The 16267-nt window shown below is 41.7% G+C and overlaps 1 protein-coding gene and 1 non-coding gene across 3 annotated transcripts in view; one reads left to right on the top strand and one right to left on the bottom strand.

The window, feature by feature from the left end:
• Positions 1 to 16267, bottom strand: part of SACM1L (SAC1 like phosphatidylinositide phosphatase) — a 71344-nt gene that overhangs the window by 33989 nt on the left and 21088 nt on the right. The window contains exons 2-4 of one of the 2 annotated variants that reach the window (XM_040246789.1): positions 4246 to 4343; positions 1510 to 1584; positions 100 to 227 (exon numbers count right to left, since the gene is read on the bottom strand). In XM_040246789.1, coding sequence (XP_040102723.1) covers positions 100 to 227; positions 1510 to 1584; positions 4246 to 4343 — 301 coding nt within the window. Of the gene's footprint in view, positions 1 to 99; positions 228 to 1509; positions 1585 to 4245; positions 4344 to 16267 lie in introns of those variants that run through there. The other variant, XM_040246790.1, reaches the window with a different exon arrangement.
• TRNAR-GCG lies at positions 14956 to 15027 on the top strand. Its single transcript has one exon. It is a non-coding gene; the product is annotated as a tRNA-Arg (tRNA).

Raw genomic sequence — 16267 nt, 5'->3', positions numbered from 1 at the left:
TTTAAACTCCACCAAACATTCTGTGTTCCACCTCCCTTCCCCACCCACGCCATGGGACTTCTCTGGGTTTTGCAATTAGTAAGTGTTTCCAGTCCTTACCTGAATATCAGTTAAGTGCAACATCGTCTTCTTATAAGAAAGGACATCAAAATCTGTTGCTTTCCAGATTACATGATTGAAAAATTCACCTATTTTTTTCTTTTTGGTAATGACAATTAGATAATTACCTGCAAAAAGCAAAGCCAAACTTAGGTAAATAGAAACAAGGCAACAGAAAGCCAGAAGTAGCAGTCCTGTAAACTCCAGAGGCAGGAGTTGTGCTAAATAAAGGACGAGTACATTTTTAAGGCAATCTTATAATTTATGAATAGAGAGACGAGCATATTATTTAAAAATATTTTTTTTGAAAGGTCAAATTTTTTCTCAAAAAAGTAAAAGCAAAAGCTTTTTGTAACCAGAGTAGTGATCCTAGCAGATGGAAAATGAGACAGAAAACAACTTTCTCTCTCTCTTTCCCCCCTAGTATGCCCTAAGCATATACGCCTCTGCTAATGCATTTCCCAATGTGTAGCCTAAAGCATCACAGGTCATGACTGGCCAGTGCAGGACAGAGTCCCGTCTACATCCCCCACGTCGTCCCGTTATTCTAAATGGTAGAGAGATGTGCTTGGCAGCATAACTAACTGGTTACTGTGACACTCCAAAGATGAGTGGTCAGGAAGCAAGAAGCCATCACAGCACCATGTGTAACACACCAACCCTGATCTTGGCCACCTCCTCTTCCTCCCACAAATAAGCCAGGGAACGCCTTTACCACTAGATTTATTCTTCAGATCTGTTTGGGGCTCTAACCACAAGTGCCCTCTCTGGAAGTTTTCCTAGGTATACCTCTCTGCTAGAACTATTCACACTGTACTGTCGTAACTTACCATTTAAATGCCTCTCTCACTTGACTGTAAACTGCAGGACAAAAGGGACCTGCATCTCTTATGACAGCATTCACCATTTTACAGATATAACAGCATTCAGTTATATTCAGCATATAACTATATGCCTGAAACAATAGGAACTTTTTAAAAGTATGAAATAAGATTTAAATTCGAAAAATGACTCTTCTAATAACTAGAACCAGGTAACATTCTCTAACATGCTCTATGTCATAATCAACCCCAGTAAGGAGCTGAAGGTATAGAATACTCTGGTTCATCAATGCATTAAAATTTTTGTGTAAATACTCTCAAAATTTATGAAAAATCTCTAGCAGACTAGAGATTTCAACTCCAGTTGAATAAAACCAAAATCAAAACTTAAAAAAAAAAAAAAAAAGAACCTCAGCCTTATAAATGTAACCACTTGCTACTAGAGGTATATTACTTCTAGAAATTAAGTACAAATACCTAAACTACAGATTCATTGCTTCAAGTAAGATATAAAGTGTGCCTTCATCTTTATACTCTGGGAGGGTCGATTTAATTACCGTTTTCCCCCACTTTAGCTCATTTTTCTTACCTGCCACCAGATGGATTGTGCCCAGTATACCAAATATTGGTCTCGTGACTGCTGAAGGAGGAATATCTTTCTTGACTTTAAAGAAAAAAGTAAAGGAAAAAAGAAAACTCATTGAGAAAAAGCTCAGCAACAGAAAGAGAAATTTACTTTCATCTCAATGGTTACTTCAACTAAATCAATGTGCATGCTTTGTTCTAAGAAAGCGATATTCCTTCATTAATGCTAGACCTCCATTTTGGCAGAATATACAACAAAGATGTCCATGTCCCATCACAAAGGTCTCTGCCTGGTCTAGAATATGGTGCCAAAAGTAACATGCTTCAGCAACCTCACTATGTAAAGTATGGATTATTTCCAACGGCAATTTTCAAATAACTTATTCAGCCTCTTGTCAGAAACCAAATCTATCCCTTTAAGAGATTTAGAAAGTAAATGGAGGTTGAGATGAGATTTTAATTTCAACATGCAACAAATGGAATGTAAAACAGGACTCCGGTGTTCCTGTCTAAGAATGTGGGAAGTGGGGGCAAAGAGCCAAGGGGGGAAGGAGGCAGGAGAAGCCTCCTCCTGGTGACTAAGAGCTGACACAAGCACCCAGGGAGGCCACATCATCAGCTGTGATTTATCAGAAATGCCCTCATGAATGAAGAGAACCTTAGATTCAAGGTTCATTTCACAACTGTTAAACTTTAAGCCAATGTGCTACACAAAACATATTTTGTAGAACTCTAGTTTAGGGAATAATGGCAGAGAGGAGGGAAAGTAGGGTCTCCCAGTCAAAGAAGAGTGTTTTGCTACATCCATAGTAACTCTGCTTCCTGAGTCACAATGTACAGTGGGAGATTAAAGGCTCTGAGAAGGCCTACAGTAAAAGAAAGCTGCTCCGTGGTTTCATTCAAAGTTTTCCAAGTTTACATGGCTATAGACTGTTTCTTTCAGTCACATTTTAATTAGCATCCATTCTGAAACACTGCTGTCTTGTTTCTTTACGGCAGTCCTGTAATTCTAAAATTTACTTTTCTCTCAATAATTCAGTTTACTTAGTAATGCTATGCCATAACTAACTACCATGAAAAATGGGAATACCAGTGCAGTAAAAAGCTCAGAGAAAACTCTGAACATATTGAGATAACTGATAAATGTACTATTGATAGAGCTGTTAAGTTATAGTAACTAGAGTGTAACAGCAAGGGAAGTAAAAGTGTCAGTCACTCAGTCGTGTCCGACTCTCTGTGGCCCCACGGACTATAGCCCACGCTCCTCTCTGTCTGTGGAATTCTCCAAGCCAGAATACTAGGGTGGGTAGTCATTCCCTTTTCCAGGGGAATCTTCCTGACCTAAGGATTGAACCCAGGTCTCCTGCATGGCAGGCAAATGCTTTACCATCTGAGCCACAGGGGTGATAATTCCTAGGACTATGATAATTTTTCATGGAAGGAAAAAAAAAAAAAAAAAAACTCCTCTTTCTGTGGCAATGGTCTGCATTCCCAGTGGTAAAAGGAAACTGGCAGAGAAACTGGGATCAACAGGCTCTCATCATCACTGGCTTAAGGTCAGCATCTTTTCATGTGTCTACTGCTGACCACTAACATTTTTACATCCACACTATTTAAGACCTTTAGCACTGTCCACTCAAATGGGTCAGCAATCTCTACTTACAAATAAAATGTCACTGACAGGTCAAAAGAGTAATTGAAAATACATCTACACTGAAGCTTTTATAAGACACGAGGTTGTATCAATGTGGTATAAAGAAGTTTGGGGACTAAAGTTTAGAAGTAAACTAACAGTGTGATAAAAGCAGTCAGCCATTCTGAGAGAGCAGCCACCAGGCAAGTCACAGGAAAGGCCGCATCACCAAACTAAAACAGCCGTCACTCCATTTGGTCAAACGAAGTTATATACAGTACTTAACGAGAACAAGCAGATACCCAAGAAAACAGACTTAGACCCAACTTTCTTACACTTTCATATCCTACGCAAAATATCTTCATGTTTCACTTTATCCATTCCAAGGAGAGTTACTATTTACTGAATGCCTACCCTATGGTCACCCAAATACTGTGCTTCAGAAAAAAATAATAAAGAGTTCTGTCTAGAGATGAATTTTTAAATAAGTGACATACGACATTCTAAATGTGATTCTCACATGGCACGTTGATTTGTCACTGAAATTATTTCACATTAATCTAGTCAGAAATCAGTGTTCCACACAATTTAACAACAAGTTGTTTTTCACACCCCAGAGAAGCAAAACCAAAATACAGACAGATTAGATAAAGGTTAGGAAAACCATTCTGCCTAAAACATAAGTTTTAGTGATAAAAAGTTTTCATTTATTAAATTATCCTCATAGTCATGAATATTTTCAAAAACAAAGCGGTTGTTAAAATTCCACACTTTATGCTAAAACAACTTTCTCACACTCTAATACTTTAAATTTTATAGTTAGAGAGGAACATTAACATCAACAAAATCAATCCTGTTATAGTACCGTTGAGAGAACAAATAAAGAAATAATTAAGTTTTTAAATCTTTATGAACAGTAAAATGCTAAAAATTTCAAGAAAAAGCATAAAATCAAGGCACAAAAATCAAATGAGGTAGTAAGAATTAAATTTTTTCTAAGAAGGCACTCAGACATCCAAACACTGACACAGATCTCGTCAGTTTAACTACTACAGCAACTGAGCTGTAACATCTTTCAGGACGCTTATAACCCTGGCCGTGACATACCTGAGAGCGTAACTTCTGTGGACACGCGGTCGATGATAAGTACATCATCTGCTCCGTCATCACAAGCTTCCACATAAAATTTTTCAGGGGTGATGTGCCTAAGAAGAAGTTCAAAACCATAAACTGAAGGAAATAACATCAACACTTCCCCAAAACCTACTGCAACAATGTAGTTCCACTTGGCATCATTTCCCCAGCCTTTGAACAGATAAAGCTGTCATGCGGTTCGTCTGTGTTCACTGCAACTCTTCTGACTTAACTTAAGGCTGACACGGTTCTGATCGGCTCTGACAGCACTGTGACTTACAGAAGACGATCACACTAGAATCTGATTTCGAGTCAGCAGCTGCAGAGGGAATGCAGCACAGCAGTCGGGAGCACGGCCTACGGGACCAGACTCACTGTGCTGTGTGAACTTGGGCACGCTCCTTATCCTCTCTGTTCTTCAGTTCCCTTATCCGCAAAATAAGGACACCACCAGACTCGTGAAATAGCACTGCTGTGAGGATGGAAAGAGCTAACCATTGACAGAGGCTCAGAACACTTGATACACAGTAACCAAGACGTGTTAGCCAAAAATACTAAGAAACACGTTTCCAGGAAATCGCTTAAAATAAACTTTAACATTTTGGTATTTTGTTAGAATGCCACCTATAATGTTCTTAGGGGGAAGAAAGACACTCTGCAAAATAAAAAATAGGGTAAAATCAGGGTTGGGAAAGAGTACTCAAAATGTATGCAACTTTTTAATATGAGTTCAACAAAAACGAACAGTTGGATCTTCAAGAGAGAAACTGGTTAACTTCAGCAAGCAACTGAGCATGGTTCAGGAAATAACCATCAACAAAAACAACACAATGAAAACCAAGATTTGCATGCACTAAAACAATGGAGATTGAGGCTGTTGTTAAGGTGGTGTGTGTATTAATCACGTCCGACTCTTTGCGACCCCATGGACTGTAGCCTGCCAGGCTCCTTTGCCCATGGGATCTTCAAGCAAGAATACTGGAGTGGGTTGCCATTTCCTTCTCCATGGGATTTTCCCAATACAGGGACTGAACCTGTATCTCTTGTGTCTCCTGCACTGGCACCTGGGAAGCCCATTGGGTTTATTATAATATTATTAAGACAGATAATAATAAACTATGGCCTCAAAAAGTTGGGAGTATAAAATGAAGAAGGGCAAAGGTTAGCAGAGTTTTGCCAAGAAAACACACTGGTCATAGCAAACACTCTTTTCCAACAACATAAGACTCTACATACACAAGGACATCATCAGATGTAATTAGCCCCAATTTTGCTCATTACTCTTGAGAGTCCCTTGGACTGCAAGGAGATCCAACCAGTCCAATCTAAAGGAGATCAGTCCTGGGTGTTCTTTGGAAGGAATGATGCTAAAGCTGAAACTCCAGTACTTTGGCCACCTCATGTGAAGAGTTGACTCATTGGAAAAGACTCTGATGCTGGGAGGGATTGGGGGCAAGAGGAGAAGGGGATGACAGAGGATCAGATGGCTGGATGGCATCACGGACTCGATGGACCTGAGTCTGGGTGAACTCCGGGAGCTGGTGATGGACAGGGAGGCCTGGTGTGCTGCGATTCATGGCGTTGCAAAGAGTCGGACACGACTGAGCGACTGAACTGAACTGTGTAAAGCTGGCCAAGTTAGGAGCGTTACCTCATGCCTGGCCGTGTTAGGTCCTAGAGGTACGAAGTCCCCGGATCACAGAGCTTACACGGCAATGGGAAAGAGAATACACATGGAAGTGATTCAGTGATTTCAGATGGTGATCTGAACTCCAAAGAAAATAAAGGGGCCTCCAGTTCAAGAAGGCAGAGCAGAAGGACACGCGTTCATCTCATCCTGCGAGAACACCAAAATCACAACCATCTGTTGAACAACCATCAACAGGAGGATGCTGGAACCTACCAAAAACGATACTCCATGGCCAAAGACAAAGGAAAAACCACAGCAAGACAGCAGGAGGGGCACAATCACGATAAAATCAAATCCCATACCCGCTGGGTGGGCGACCTACAAACTGGAGAACAATACCAAAGAAGTTTCCCCACTGCTGTGAAGGCTCAGAACCCCATGTCAGGCTTCCCGGCCTGGGAGTCCCCAGGGAATGCAACCCTGAGGCCAGCAGGATTTGATTACAAGACTTCCACGGGACTTCCACATGGACTCCAGTCTTGGAGGGCACAAACAAAACCGTGTGTGCACCAAAACTCAGAGGAAAGAAGTGGAGACCCCACAGGAGTCTGAACCGAAACCACCTGCTAGTGTTGGAGGGTCTCCAGTGGGGGCAGGTCCGCAGGGGCTCCCCACAGGACGGGGCACAGCAGCAGCAGGCCCGGAAGGGCCCCTTGGTGTAAGCCCTCTTGGAGGTCACCATTAACCCTGCCACAGAGACTGCAGACACCAGGGCTGGGCCACCTCAGGCCAAACAACTACCAGGGAGGGCATGCAACCCCACCCCTCAGCAGATAACTGGATTAGAGCTTTACTGCACAAGGCCCTGCCCTCCAGAGCAAAACCCAGTTTTTCCCACCACCAGTCCCATCAGGAAGCTTACATAAGCCTCTTAGCCTCCAACATCAGAGGGCAGACAGAAGCAAGAAAAACCACAATCCTACAGCAACTAAAACAAAAGCACATTAGTAAGTAAGTAAATGTCGCTCAGTCGTGTCCGACTCTTTGCAACCCCATGGACTATAGCCTACCAGGTTCCTCTGTCCATGGGATTTTCCAGGCAAGAATACTGGAGTGGGTTGCCATTTCCTTCTCCAGGAGATGTTCCCAACCCAGGGATTGAACCCAGGTCTCCCGCTTTATAGGCAGACGCTTCAGCTTCTGAGCCACCGGGGAAGTAATCAGCATGAAAAAGCAGGAAGTTATTTCCCAGATGAAGGGACAAGATAAAACCGCAGTAAAACAACCAAATGAAGTGGAGATAGGCAACATTCCTGAAAAAGAATTCAGAGTAATGACAGTGAAGATGATTCAGGGTCTAGGGCAAACAATGGAGAAGATTCAAGAAATGTTTACTAAAGACCTATAAGAACTAAAGAACAAACAGATGAATAATACACTAGAAGGAGCCCACAGCAGAATAACTGAGGCAGAAGGACAGATAAATGACCTGGGGGGCAGAATGGTGGAAATCACGGCCACAGAACAGAATATTGAAAAAAAAAAAAAAGAGTGAAAAGAAATGAAGACAGCCTCAGAGACCTCTGGGAACAACATTAAACACATCAACATTACAGTGGTCCCAGAAGGAGGAGAGAGAGAGAAAGGACCTGAGAAAATATTTGAAGAGTTTATCGCTGAAAACTTCCCTAACATGGGAAAGGAAATAGTCAACCAAGTCCAGGAAGCACAGAGAGTATCGAGCAGGATAAACCCAAGGAGGAACACAGAGGGACACACAGTAATGAAACTGACAAAAGTTGAAGACAGATAAAACATTAAAAGCAACAAAGGAAAAATGACCAAAAAAAAAACCCCCAAAAAAGAAGGGAACTGCCATCAGGCTATGAGCTGATTTATCAACAGAAACTCTACAAGTCAAAAAGGAATGGTATCATATAATTACTTCCCTGGTGGCTTAGATGGTAAAGCGTCTGCCTGCAATGTGAGAGAGCCGGGTTCAATCCCTGGGTCGGGAAGATCTCCTGGAGAAGGAAATGGCAACCCACTCCAGTATTCTTGCCTGGAAAATCCCCTTGACAGAGGAGCCTGGTAGGCTATACTCTCCATGGGGTCGCAAAGAGTTGAACATGACTGAACGACTTCACTTTCGCTTTCTTTCACCATATAATTAAAATGATGAAAGGGAGGACCCTACAACCAAGAATACTCTACCCAGTAAGACTCTCCTTCAGAGCTGAAATCAAAAGTTTTCCAGACAAGCCAAAGTTAAGAGAATTTAGCTCCACCAAACCAGCTTTACAACAAATGCTAAAGGAAACACAAGGAAAAGACCTACCCAAAACTTAAGAAAATGGTAATAAGATCATGTAAAGTCGCTCAGTCGTGTCCGACTCTTTGTGACCCCATGGACTGCAGCCTATCAGGCTCCTCCATCCATGGGATTTTCCAGGCAAGAGTGCTGGAGTGGATTGCCATTTCCTTCTCCAGGGGATCTTCCCGACCCAGGAATCGAACCCGGGTTTCCCCGCATTGCAGGCAGATGCTTTACCATCTGAGCCACCAGGGAAGCCTTTTACATATCAATAATTACCTTAAATGTAAATGGATTAACGGAGCCCACCAAAAGACATGGGCTGACTGGGCAGATGAAAACATGTCGTGTGTGCACTCCCACTTACCACACCACTCTGCCAACCCCTCCAACTATATGTCATTATTTTATATTGTTAAGTTGATTATGTTCCCATTATGGCTTGCAACGGTAATTATCTTGTATTTTTTGTCTGGCTATTGATTGTGAAAACTGATAAAAATCTTTTGCTGTTATGATTATGTAACTATTACTCACTTAATACCATTTTATTATGATTGGTCAACAGAAAAATAATAGAATTCTATTCCATCAAAGCTACCATCTAACAGAAAAACCTACACTCACTTCCTAAATTCCAGATGCATATGAGAATTATCTTGAAAGTTTTTGAAAAATACAAAACAGGTATTCCTGTGTTTTTTTTTTTTTTTTTTGCCAGAGCTCCAGATGTGTTTCTAATGAGCAGTCATGTTTAAAAACAACACGACTATATGAGGGTCTTTTGCTTCTATCTAGTTTGTTTCACTTTTTCTATTTCATACTCAGTACTCCCATTTCATTTAGTTCATGTTTTCCAGTTACTCCATCTCTTTTCTTGTTTCTGATGTTCTTTCTCAAGCTCTTAACAAGTGTAACAGAAACACATATATATAGAAATAATATGCATAATACATGTATTTTAGAAAACTTATGAATTTTTGCCTAAGTAAAACATTTGATATACTGATTCCACTTGTTTGACTTAGTATGAATAGAAGTTAGATTTCTAATTTAGAAAAATAGATATGCAACAAGCATAGCACAGGGAACTACAGTCAATATCTTGTAACAATCTACAATGGAAAATAATTTCAAAAATAACATACATATAACTGAATCATAAACATAAAAAGAATTCTACTTTTTGAAATTCAGTCATGTTTACCTTTTTGCCAGTTTTTTTAAATGTCCTATGGATATCCACTAACAATGTATGAGATACAAAATTTTAAATACATTTGTGCAGGATATAAGATTAATATAAATTAAATATAAATCTATTATATTAATCACATCACTCAAGATGTTCCTATTCTTATTTTTTCTGAATTTGATAAAAAATATCCTCAGAGAAATGTATGTCTCACTCTGATTATATATTTTTTCTTTTCCCTATACTTCTGATTTTTGCTTTATGTATCTGTTTCTTTGTTGTTAAGTGTCTAATGGTTTATGATGTCTATCTTCTCTGTGAATTGCACCTTTTATCATTAAAAATATTCATCTTTCTTTAAAATAAATAAATTTTTTAGACTAAAGGTAGGGTAGGGAGACTGGTAGTTAAGGGCAAGGGGATTAAAACAAAAATAAACAAATGGGATCAAATAAACTTAAAAACTTTTGCATAGCAAGGGAAACCATAAACAAAATGAAAAGACAACCTAAGGACTGGGAGAAAATATATGCAAATGATTTAAGCAACAGGGGACAAATTCTTAAAATATATAAACAGCTCAATATTTAAAAAGAAAAACAATCAAGTCTCTTCAACAAATGGTAATGGGAAAACTGGACAGCTACATGTTAAAAAAAAAAAAAAGAAATTAGATCATTCCTTAACACCATACACTCAAAAAAAAGCTCAAAATGGACTAAAGGTCTAAATGTGAGACTGGACACTGTAAACGCCTGCATGCTAAGCTGCTTCAGCTGTGTCTGACTCTGTGTGACCCTATGAACTACAGCCCGCCAGGCTCCTCTGTCCATGGGATTTCCCAGGCAACAACACTGCAGGAGGGGGTCATTTCCTCCTCCAGGGCATCTTTCCCACCGGGGATCGAACCCGTGTCTCCTGCACTGGCAGTCGGGTTCTTACACCAGTGCCACCTGGGAAGCCTGGAGGAAAATACAGGCAGAACACTCCACGTCAGAAGTCACAGCAGTGTCTTTTTCAATGCAACTTCCAGAATATGGAAATTAAAAACAAAAATAAACAAATGGGATCCACTTAAATTCAAAAGCTTTTGAACAGCAAAGGAAACAATAAACCAAATGAAAAGACAACCCACAGATTGGGAGAAAGTATTTTCAAATCATTTGACTGTCAAGGGATTAGTCTCTAAAATTTACAAACAGCTCATGATGCTTAACAGAAACAAACAACCCAATCAAAAAAATGGGTAAAGACCTAAACAGACATTTCTTCAAAGAAGACACACATGAAAAGATGCTCAACATTGCTCATTATTAAAGAAATGCAAATCAAAACTACAACGAGGTACCACTTCACACCAGTCAGAATGGCCATCACCAAAAAAATCTAGAAACAATAAAAGCTGAAGAGAGGGTGGAGAAAAAGGAACCCTCTTGCACTGCTGGTGGGAATGTACACTGATATAACCGCTATGGAGAACAGTATAGAGGCTCCTTGTACAACTAAAAACAGAACTACCCTGTGACCCAGCAGTCCCATCACTGGGCATATATACACCCTGAGCAAACCATAATGCAGAGAGACACACGCACTCCCGATGTTCACTGAAGCACAATCTGCAACAGCCAGAACGTGAGAGCAACCTGCATGTCCACTGAGATGAACGGAGAAAGAAGACGCAGCACACATATACAACAGGATATTACTTAGCCGCGAAAAGAAAAGCGGGTCATTTACAGTGACGGGGATGAAGCTAGACTCTAGCGTACAAAGTGAAGTGACTCAGAAAGAGACAAATACCGTATACGAACATGTACATACAGGATGTAGAAAAACGGTACTGATGGACCTATTTGCAGGGCAAGAACAGAGATGCAGACACAGAACAGACGCGGCCATGGAAAGGAAGCAGGGGGTGGGGTGAACTGAGGGGGCAGCCTGGCACATACACACTAGCGTGTAAGACGGGCAACTAGTGGAAGCTGCTGTGCAGCACAGGGGCCCAGCCCGGCGCCACAGACGACCTAGAGGGGTGGGGGGAGGGAGGCGAGCTACGCACACACAGAGCTGATTCATGCTGTCCTACAGCAGAAACTAGCACAACAGTGTAAAGCAATCATACTCCACTTAAAAAAAAAAAAATTAAGAGTGTGCACTATGACACCCTTTGTCAACGCAGCTCTGTATTTACTGCAGCAGCACTCACAACTAAGCCAAGGCAACACCTAAACATCCACAGACAGAAAAATGGATAAAGAAAACGTGGCAATAAACACAATGGAACTACTACCCAGCCAGGAAAAGGGAGGAGATCATGGCGTGTGCAGCAACGCAGATGGACCCAGAGAAATACAGACATCATACGGTTTGCTCATATGTGGGATATGAAACAACGGTACAGCTGAACGCACTCACAGAACAGTGAGCGTTAAAGAAGCATCTATTAAGCAATTTGGCTAAGCATAAGAGGGCTAACTCGGGTATAATAACTTTCTGTCATTAACAGAAACATTCTTTAAAGGAGAAGAGAGAAAAGTTGCAAGTTTTCATTATAGGGTCCTAAACACAGGACCCTAAAGGGCAATCAATCCACATTTTAGGAAATACAACAGAAGGCATTGATACCTTTGCCAATGTACAATCTTTAAGCAATTTACTTTTGTTAGGAAGATACTGAAATCAATTTATATCTCAATTTTAAAACATTCTATTTTGGGGGGAGGAGGGCATAGAGCATGTGAGATCTTAGATCCCTGCCCAGAGACTGAATCTGTGGCCCCTGCTTTGGAAGCTCACTGGACCACCAGAGGAGCCCCTCAATTGAAATCTATTCTATCTGAACATATATAACTGGCACACATGAACACCAACGTATCACCTATATCGTTGCTTTTGTTGTTTAGTCACTAAGCCATCTCTGACCCTTTTGCAACACCATAAGCTGCAGACCGTCAGGCAGGTTCCTCTGTCCATGGGATTTCCCAGGCAAGAATACTGCAGTGGGTTGCCATTTCCTTCTCCAGGGATCTTCCCAACTCAAGGATCAAACTCACATCTTCTCCACTGGCAGGCGGGCTCTTTACCACTGAGCCACCGGGAAAGCCCTAGCTATAGCTTAACTCATATCGCTTCCCAACTGTATGAAGCTACTAGTTTTACCACATATTTCTAATTAGATAAGCTTATTCCAGTAACAGTATTCTAAAAAGTAAGAATACCTAGGTTTTTTGGCCCCAGAATTAGTGACAAATCTGCCTTTCTCATAATTCCAAGCTTTTTAAAGACCTAATTATTTTCTAATACATCTGGATGGAATTCACACCAATGTAAATCTGCACATTTACAAGAAATGCATTCTTCAAATCAGAATATGATGGGGTGAAGCTACCGTCTGTGGGATTATGACTGAACGCCTCTAAGTAAGAATCCCGCCCAGGCGGAACGATACGGCAGCGCCGCGGCCGCCTCGGTTGGCCTCGGATAGCTGGTCCCCCGCCGTCCCCGCCGGTGGGCCATCACCCCATTGGCTCCTCAGCCAAGCACATACACCAAATGTCTGAAAACACCAATGTAAATCTGCACGTTTACAAGAAATGCATTCTTCAAATCAGAATATGACAAAAACCAATCCAAGAAAAAGTTACATTCCAAAGCAAGAAACCAGAATAGCATATCAGGGGTAAATCCTCAACCAAAACATCAACACTACATCAGAGGTCTGATTCATCAAAGACATAGGTTCTGAAATTTACAAAAATTAAAAAACTAAGAATTATGAATGAATGTCTTTCTCCATTTATTTGTAAAGATTATGAATCTATAATAAGAAAAAAGCTTTCAGTATAGCTTTTTTAGTCAGCTTTTGAAAGACAGCATAAGATGCTGGTTACAACACTGCTACTTATTTTAGGAACCACTTTTACTCTGCATAACTATTTAAAAAATGTGAACAGTTCAACTGCAGACAGAATATGCTGAAAATTAAGGAGTTTTACTGCAGAAATGACTGTGGCAGGCAGAATTCTAAAGATCACTGCCTAAGATTCCCACTCCTAATTATTCAATCTAGGTAGTGCCCCGCAGATGGAATCAAGGTTACTAGTCAACTGGACTGAAGGGAGATTATCGGACTTCCCTGGTGTGGGTCCAGTGATTAAGGTTGCACACGTCTACTCCAGGGCTGTGGGTTTGATCCCCAGTCAAAGAAGATACACATGCTGTGCCCTGTGGCAAAAAAAAGGCGGGGGGAGGAAATTATCTTGGATTGCTGGGATGGGCAGAAGGCAAAAGCAAAAGACAACGAAGCAAAAGTCTGTCGGAGAGGAGGGACAGAAGCAGGGAGGAGGGGTTTCAACCATGAGAAAGATTTGACAAACTGTCACTGATTCCTGAGATGTTGAGGTCACATGCAGGGAGAGGAGAGTGACCTCTAAAAGCTTAAGGTGATCTCAGGCTGACAGCCAGCAAGAAAAAACGAACCTCATCCAACAACTACAAGAAAGCAAATGCAGGCAACACCCTGAATGAGCTTGTAAGTGAATTCCTCCCCAAAGTCTCCACCATGAAACACTTGACTTTGGTCCACTGAGACTCGCACTGGACTTCTAAAAGATAATATACTTGCATAGTTTCAAGTTTCTAAATTTACAGCAATTTGGTACAGCAGCAAGACAAAACTAATCAAACCCCTCCTAGAACGAAATAACCTCCACACTAACTTCTGGCCGAACACACACTTCATCTTCCTGGCAGAAAGCAAGGACATGTTTCCCTCAATTGAATTTGACACCTGGTGTCTGAGTTTCTAAGTGATAAAACTTTTTAAAAACTATTTTTAATATAATGTCCTTATATTTTATTAAACCAAGTTTTTCCCCCTTATGTCTTAACCTAGGTATAAGTAACAATGTTTCCTTGACTCACAAGAATCTCTGAACACACTGATTTCTACGCCATCCTACCAAAGGATGATGTCTTCAAATCCTAGTAATGCAGTACAGTGAAAAAATTACGAGTGTTAAACTCTTACAAACCGGATTGGAATTTCAGCTCCATGCTTACTGTCATAAGTCCCTGCACAAACCACTGAGCTTCCCGGTTCAGCTTTCTCCATTAAAAACTGATAAGCAATGGGTGAGGGTCAGTGAGAGAATACATGTGACATGCTTGGTACTAAGAAGAGATCCCACAGAACGGTGGCATTATTATTATTTTTCCCCCGAATGGCCTTGGGCCACTGAGTGCTGGATTTGTTATCTTCTGCAGTCTTAAAAGTCTCTGGGGAGAGGTGGACTGGGAGGGACCCTCAGGGCTCAGAGGACCGGGCAGAGCTAGGTGAGCCCGCTGCCCACTTGGGCCCCAGGGAGCCTGATGAGGCCCTGGGCCTGATCCTCTGCACTCGGAGGATCCTCTCCAGCTGCCCGGTGTCTAAGCCCTGCCCCTCATCGCCAGGTCTCTTCCTGCCACGGAGGTCCTTAGCCTAGACCTGCCGCTACCGAAGCTCCACCCTCCACAGCCAAGGCCATTTGGGGCCTTTTTAGTTCTTCCCTGGTGGCTCAGAGGTTAAAGCGTCTGCCTGCGATGCAGGAGACCTGGGTTCGATCCCTGGGTTGGGAAGATTCCCCTGGAGGAGGAAATGGTAACCCACTCCAGTATTCTTGCCTGGAGAATCCCATGGACGGAGAAGCCTGGTAGGCTACTGTCCACGGGGTCGCAAAGAGTTGGACGTGACTGAGCAACTTCACTTTCTTTCACTTTCGCTACTGTGATTCTGAGTTAAATTAGCCCATTCCAGTCCATTTTAGTTCGCTGATTCCTAGAATGTTGACGTTTACTCTTCCCATCTCCTGTTTGACCACTTCCAATGTGCCTTGATTCATGGACCTAACATTCCAGGTTCCTATGCAATATTGCTCTTTACAGCATCGGACCTTGCTTCTATCACCACTCACATCCACAACTGGGTATTGTTTTTGCTTTGGCTCCATCCCATCATTCTGGAGTTATTTCTCCACTGATCTCCAGTAGCATATTGGGCACCTACTGACCTGGGGAGTTCCTCTTTCAGTATCCTATCATTTTGCCTTTTCATACTGTTCATGGGTTTCTGAAAGCAAGAATACTGAAGTGGTTTGCCATTCCCTTCTCCAGTGGACCACATCAGACCTCTCCACCATGACCCACCCATCCTGGGTGGCCCCATGGGCATGGCTTAGTTTCATTGAGTTAGACAAGGCTGTGGTCCTAGTGTGATTAGATTGACTAGTTTTCTGTGATTATGGTTTCAGTGTGTCTGCCCTCTGATGCCCTCTTCCACAGGACTGGAAAAGGTCAGTTTTCATTCCAATCCCAAAGAAAGGCAATGCCAAAGAATGCTCAAACTACTGCACAATTGCACTCATTTCACATGCTAGTAAAGTAATGCTCAAAATTCTCCAAGCCAGACTTCAGCAATATGTGAACCGTGAACTTCCAGATGTTCAAGCTGGTTTTAGAAAAGGCAGAGGAACCAGAGATCAAATTGGAACATCCACTGGATCATGGAAAAAGCAAGAGAGTTCCAGAAAAACATCTATTTCTGCTTTATTGACTATGCCAAAGCCGTTGACTGTGTGGATCACCATAAACTGTGGAAAATTCTGAAAGAGATGGGCATACCAGACCACCTGACCTGCCTCTTGAGAAACCTATATGCAGGTCAGGAAGCAACAGTTAGAACTGGACATGGAACAACAGACTGGTTCCAAATAGGAAAAGGAGTACGTCAAGGCTGTATATTGTCACCCTGCTTGTTTAACTTCTACGCAGAGTACATCATGAGAAATGCTGGGCTGGAAGAAGCACAAGCTGGAATCAA

Source organism: Oryx dammah, unplaced genomic scaffold (genome assembly GCF_014754425.2).
Source record: "Oryx dammah isolate SB20612 unplaced genomic scaffold, SCBI_Odam_1.1 HiC_scaffold_9, whole genome shotgun sequence".
In the NCBI taxonomy this organism is placed as follows: Eukaryota; Metazoa; Chordata; class Mammalia; order Artiodactyla; family Bovidae; genus Oryx; species Oryx dammah.
The sequence above is the reverse complement of the archived record's forward strand: the minus strand, read 5'-3'. Positions and strand labels throughout refer to the sequence as shown.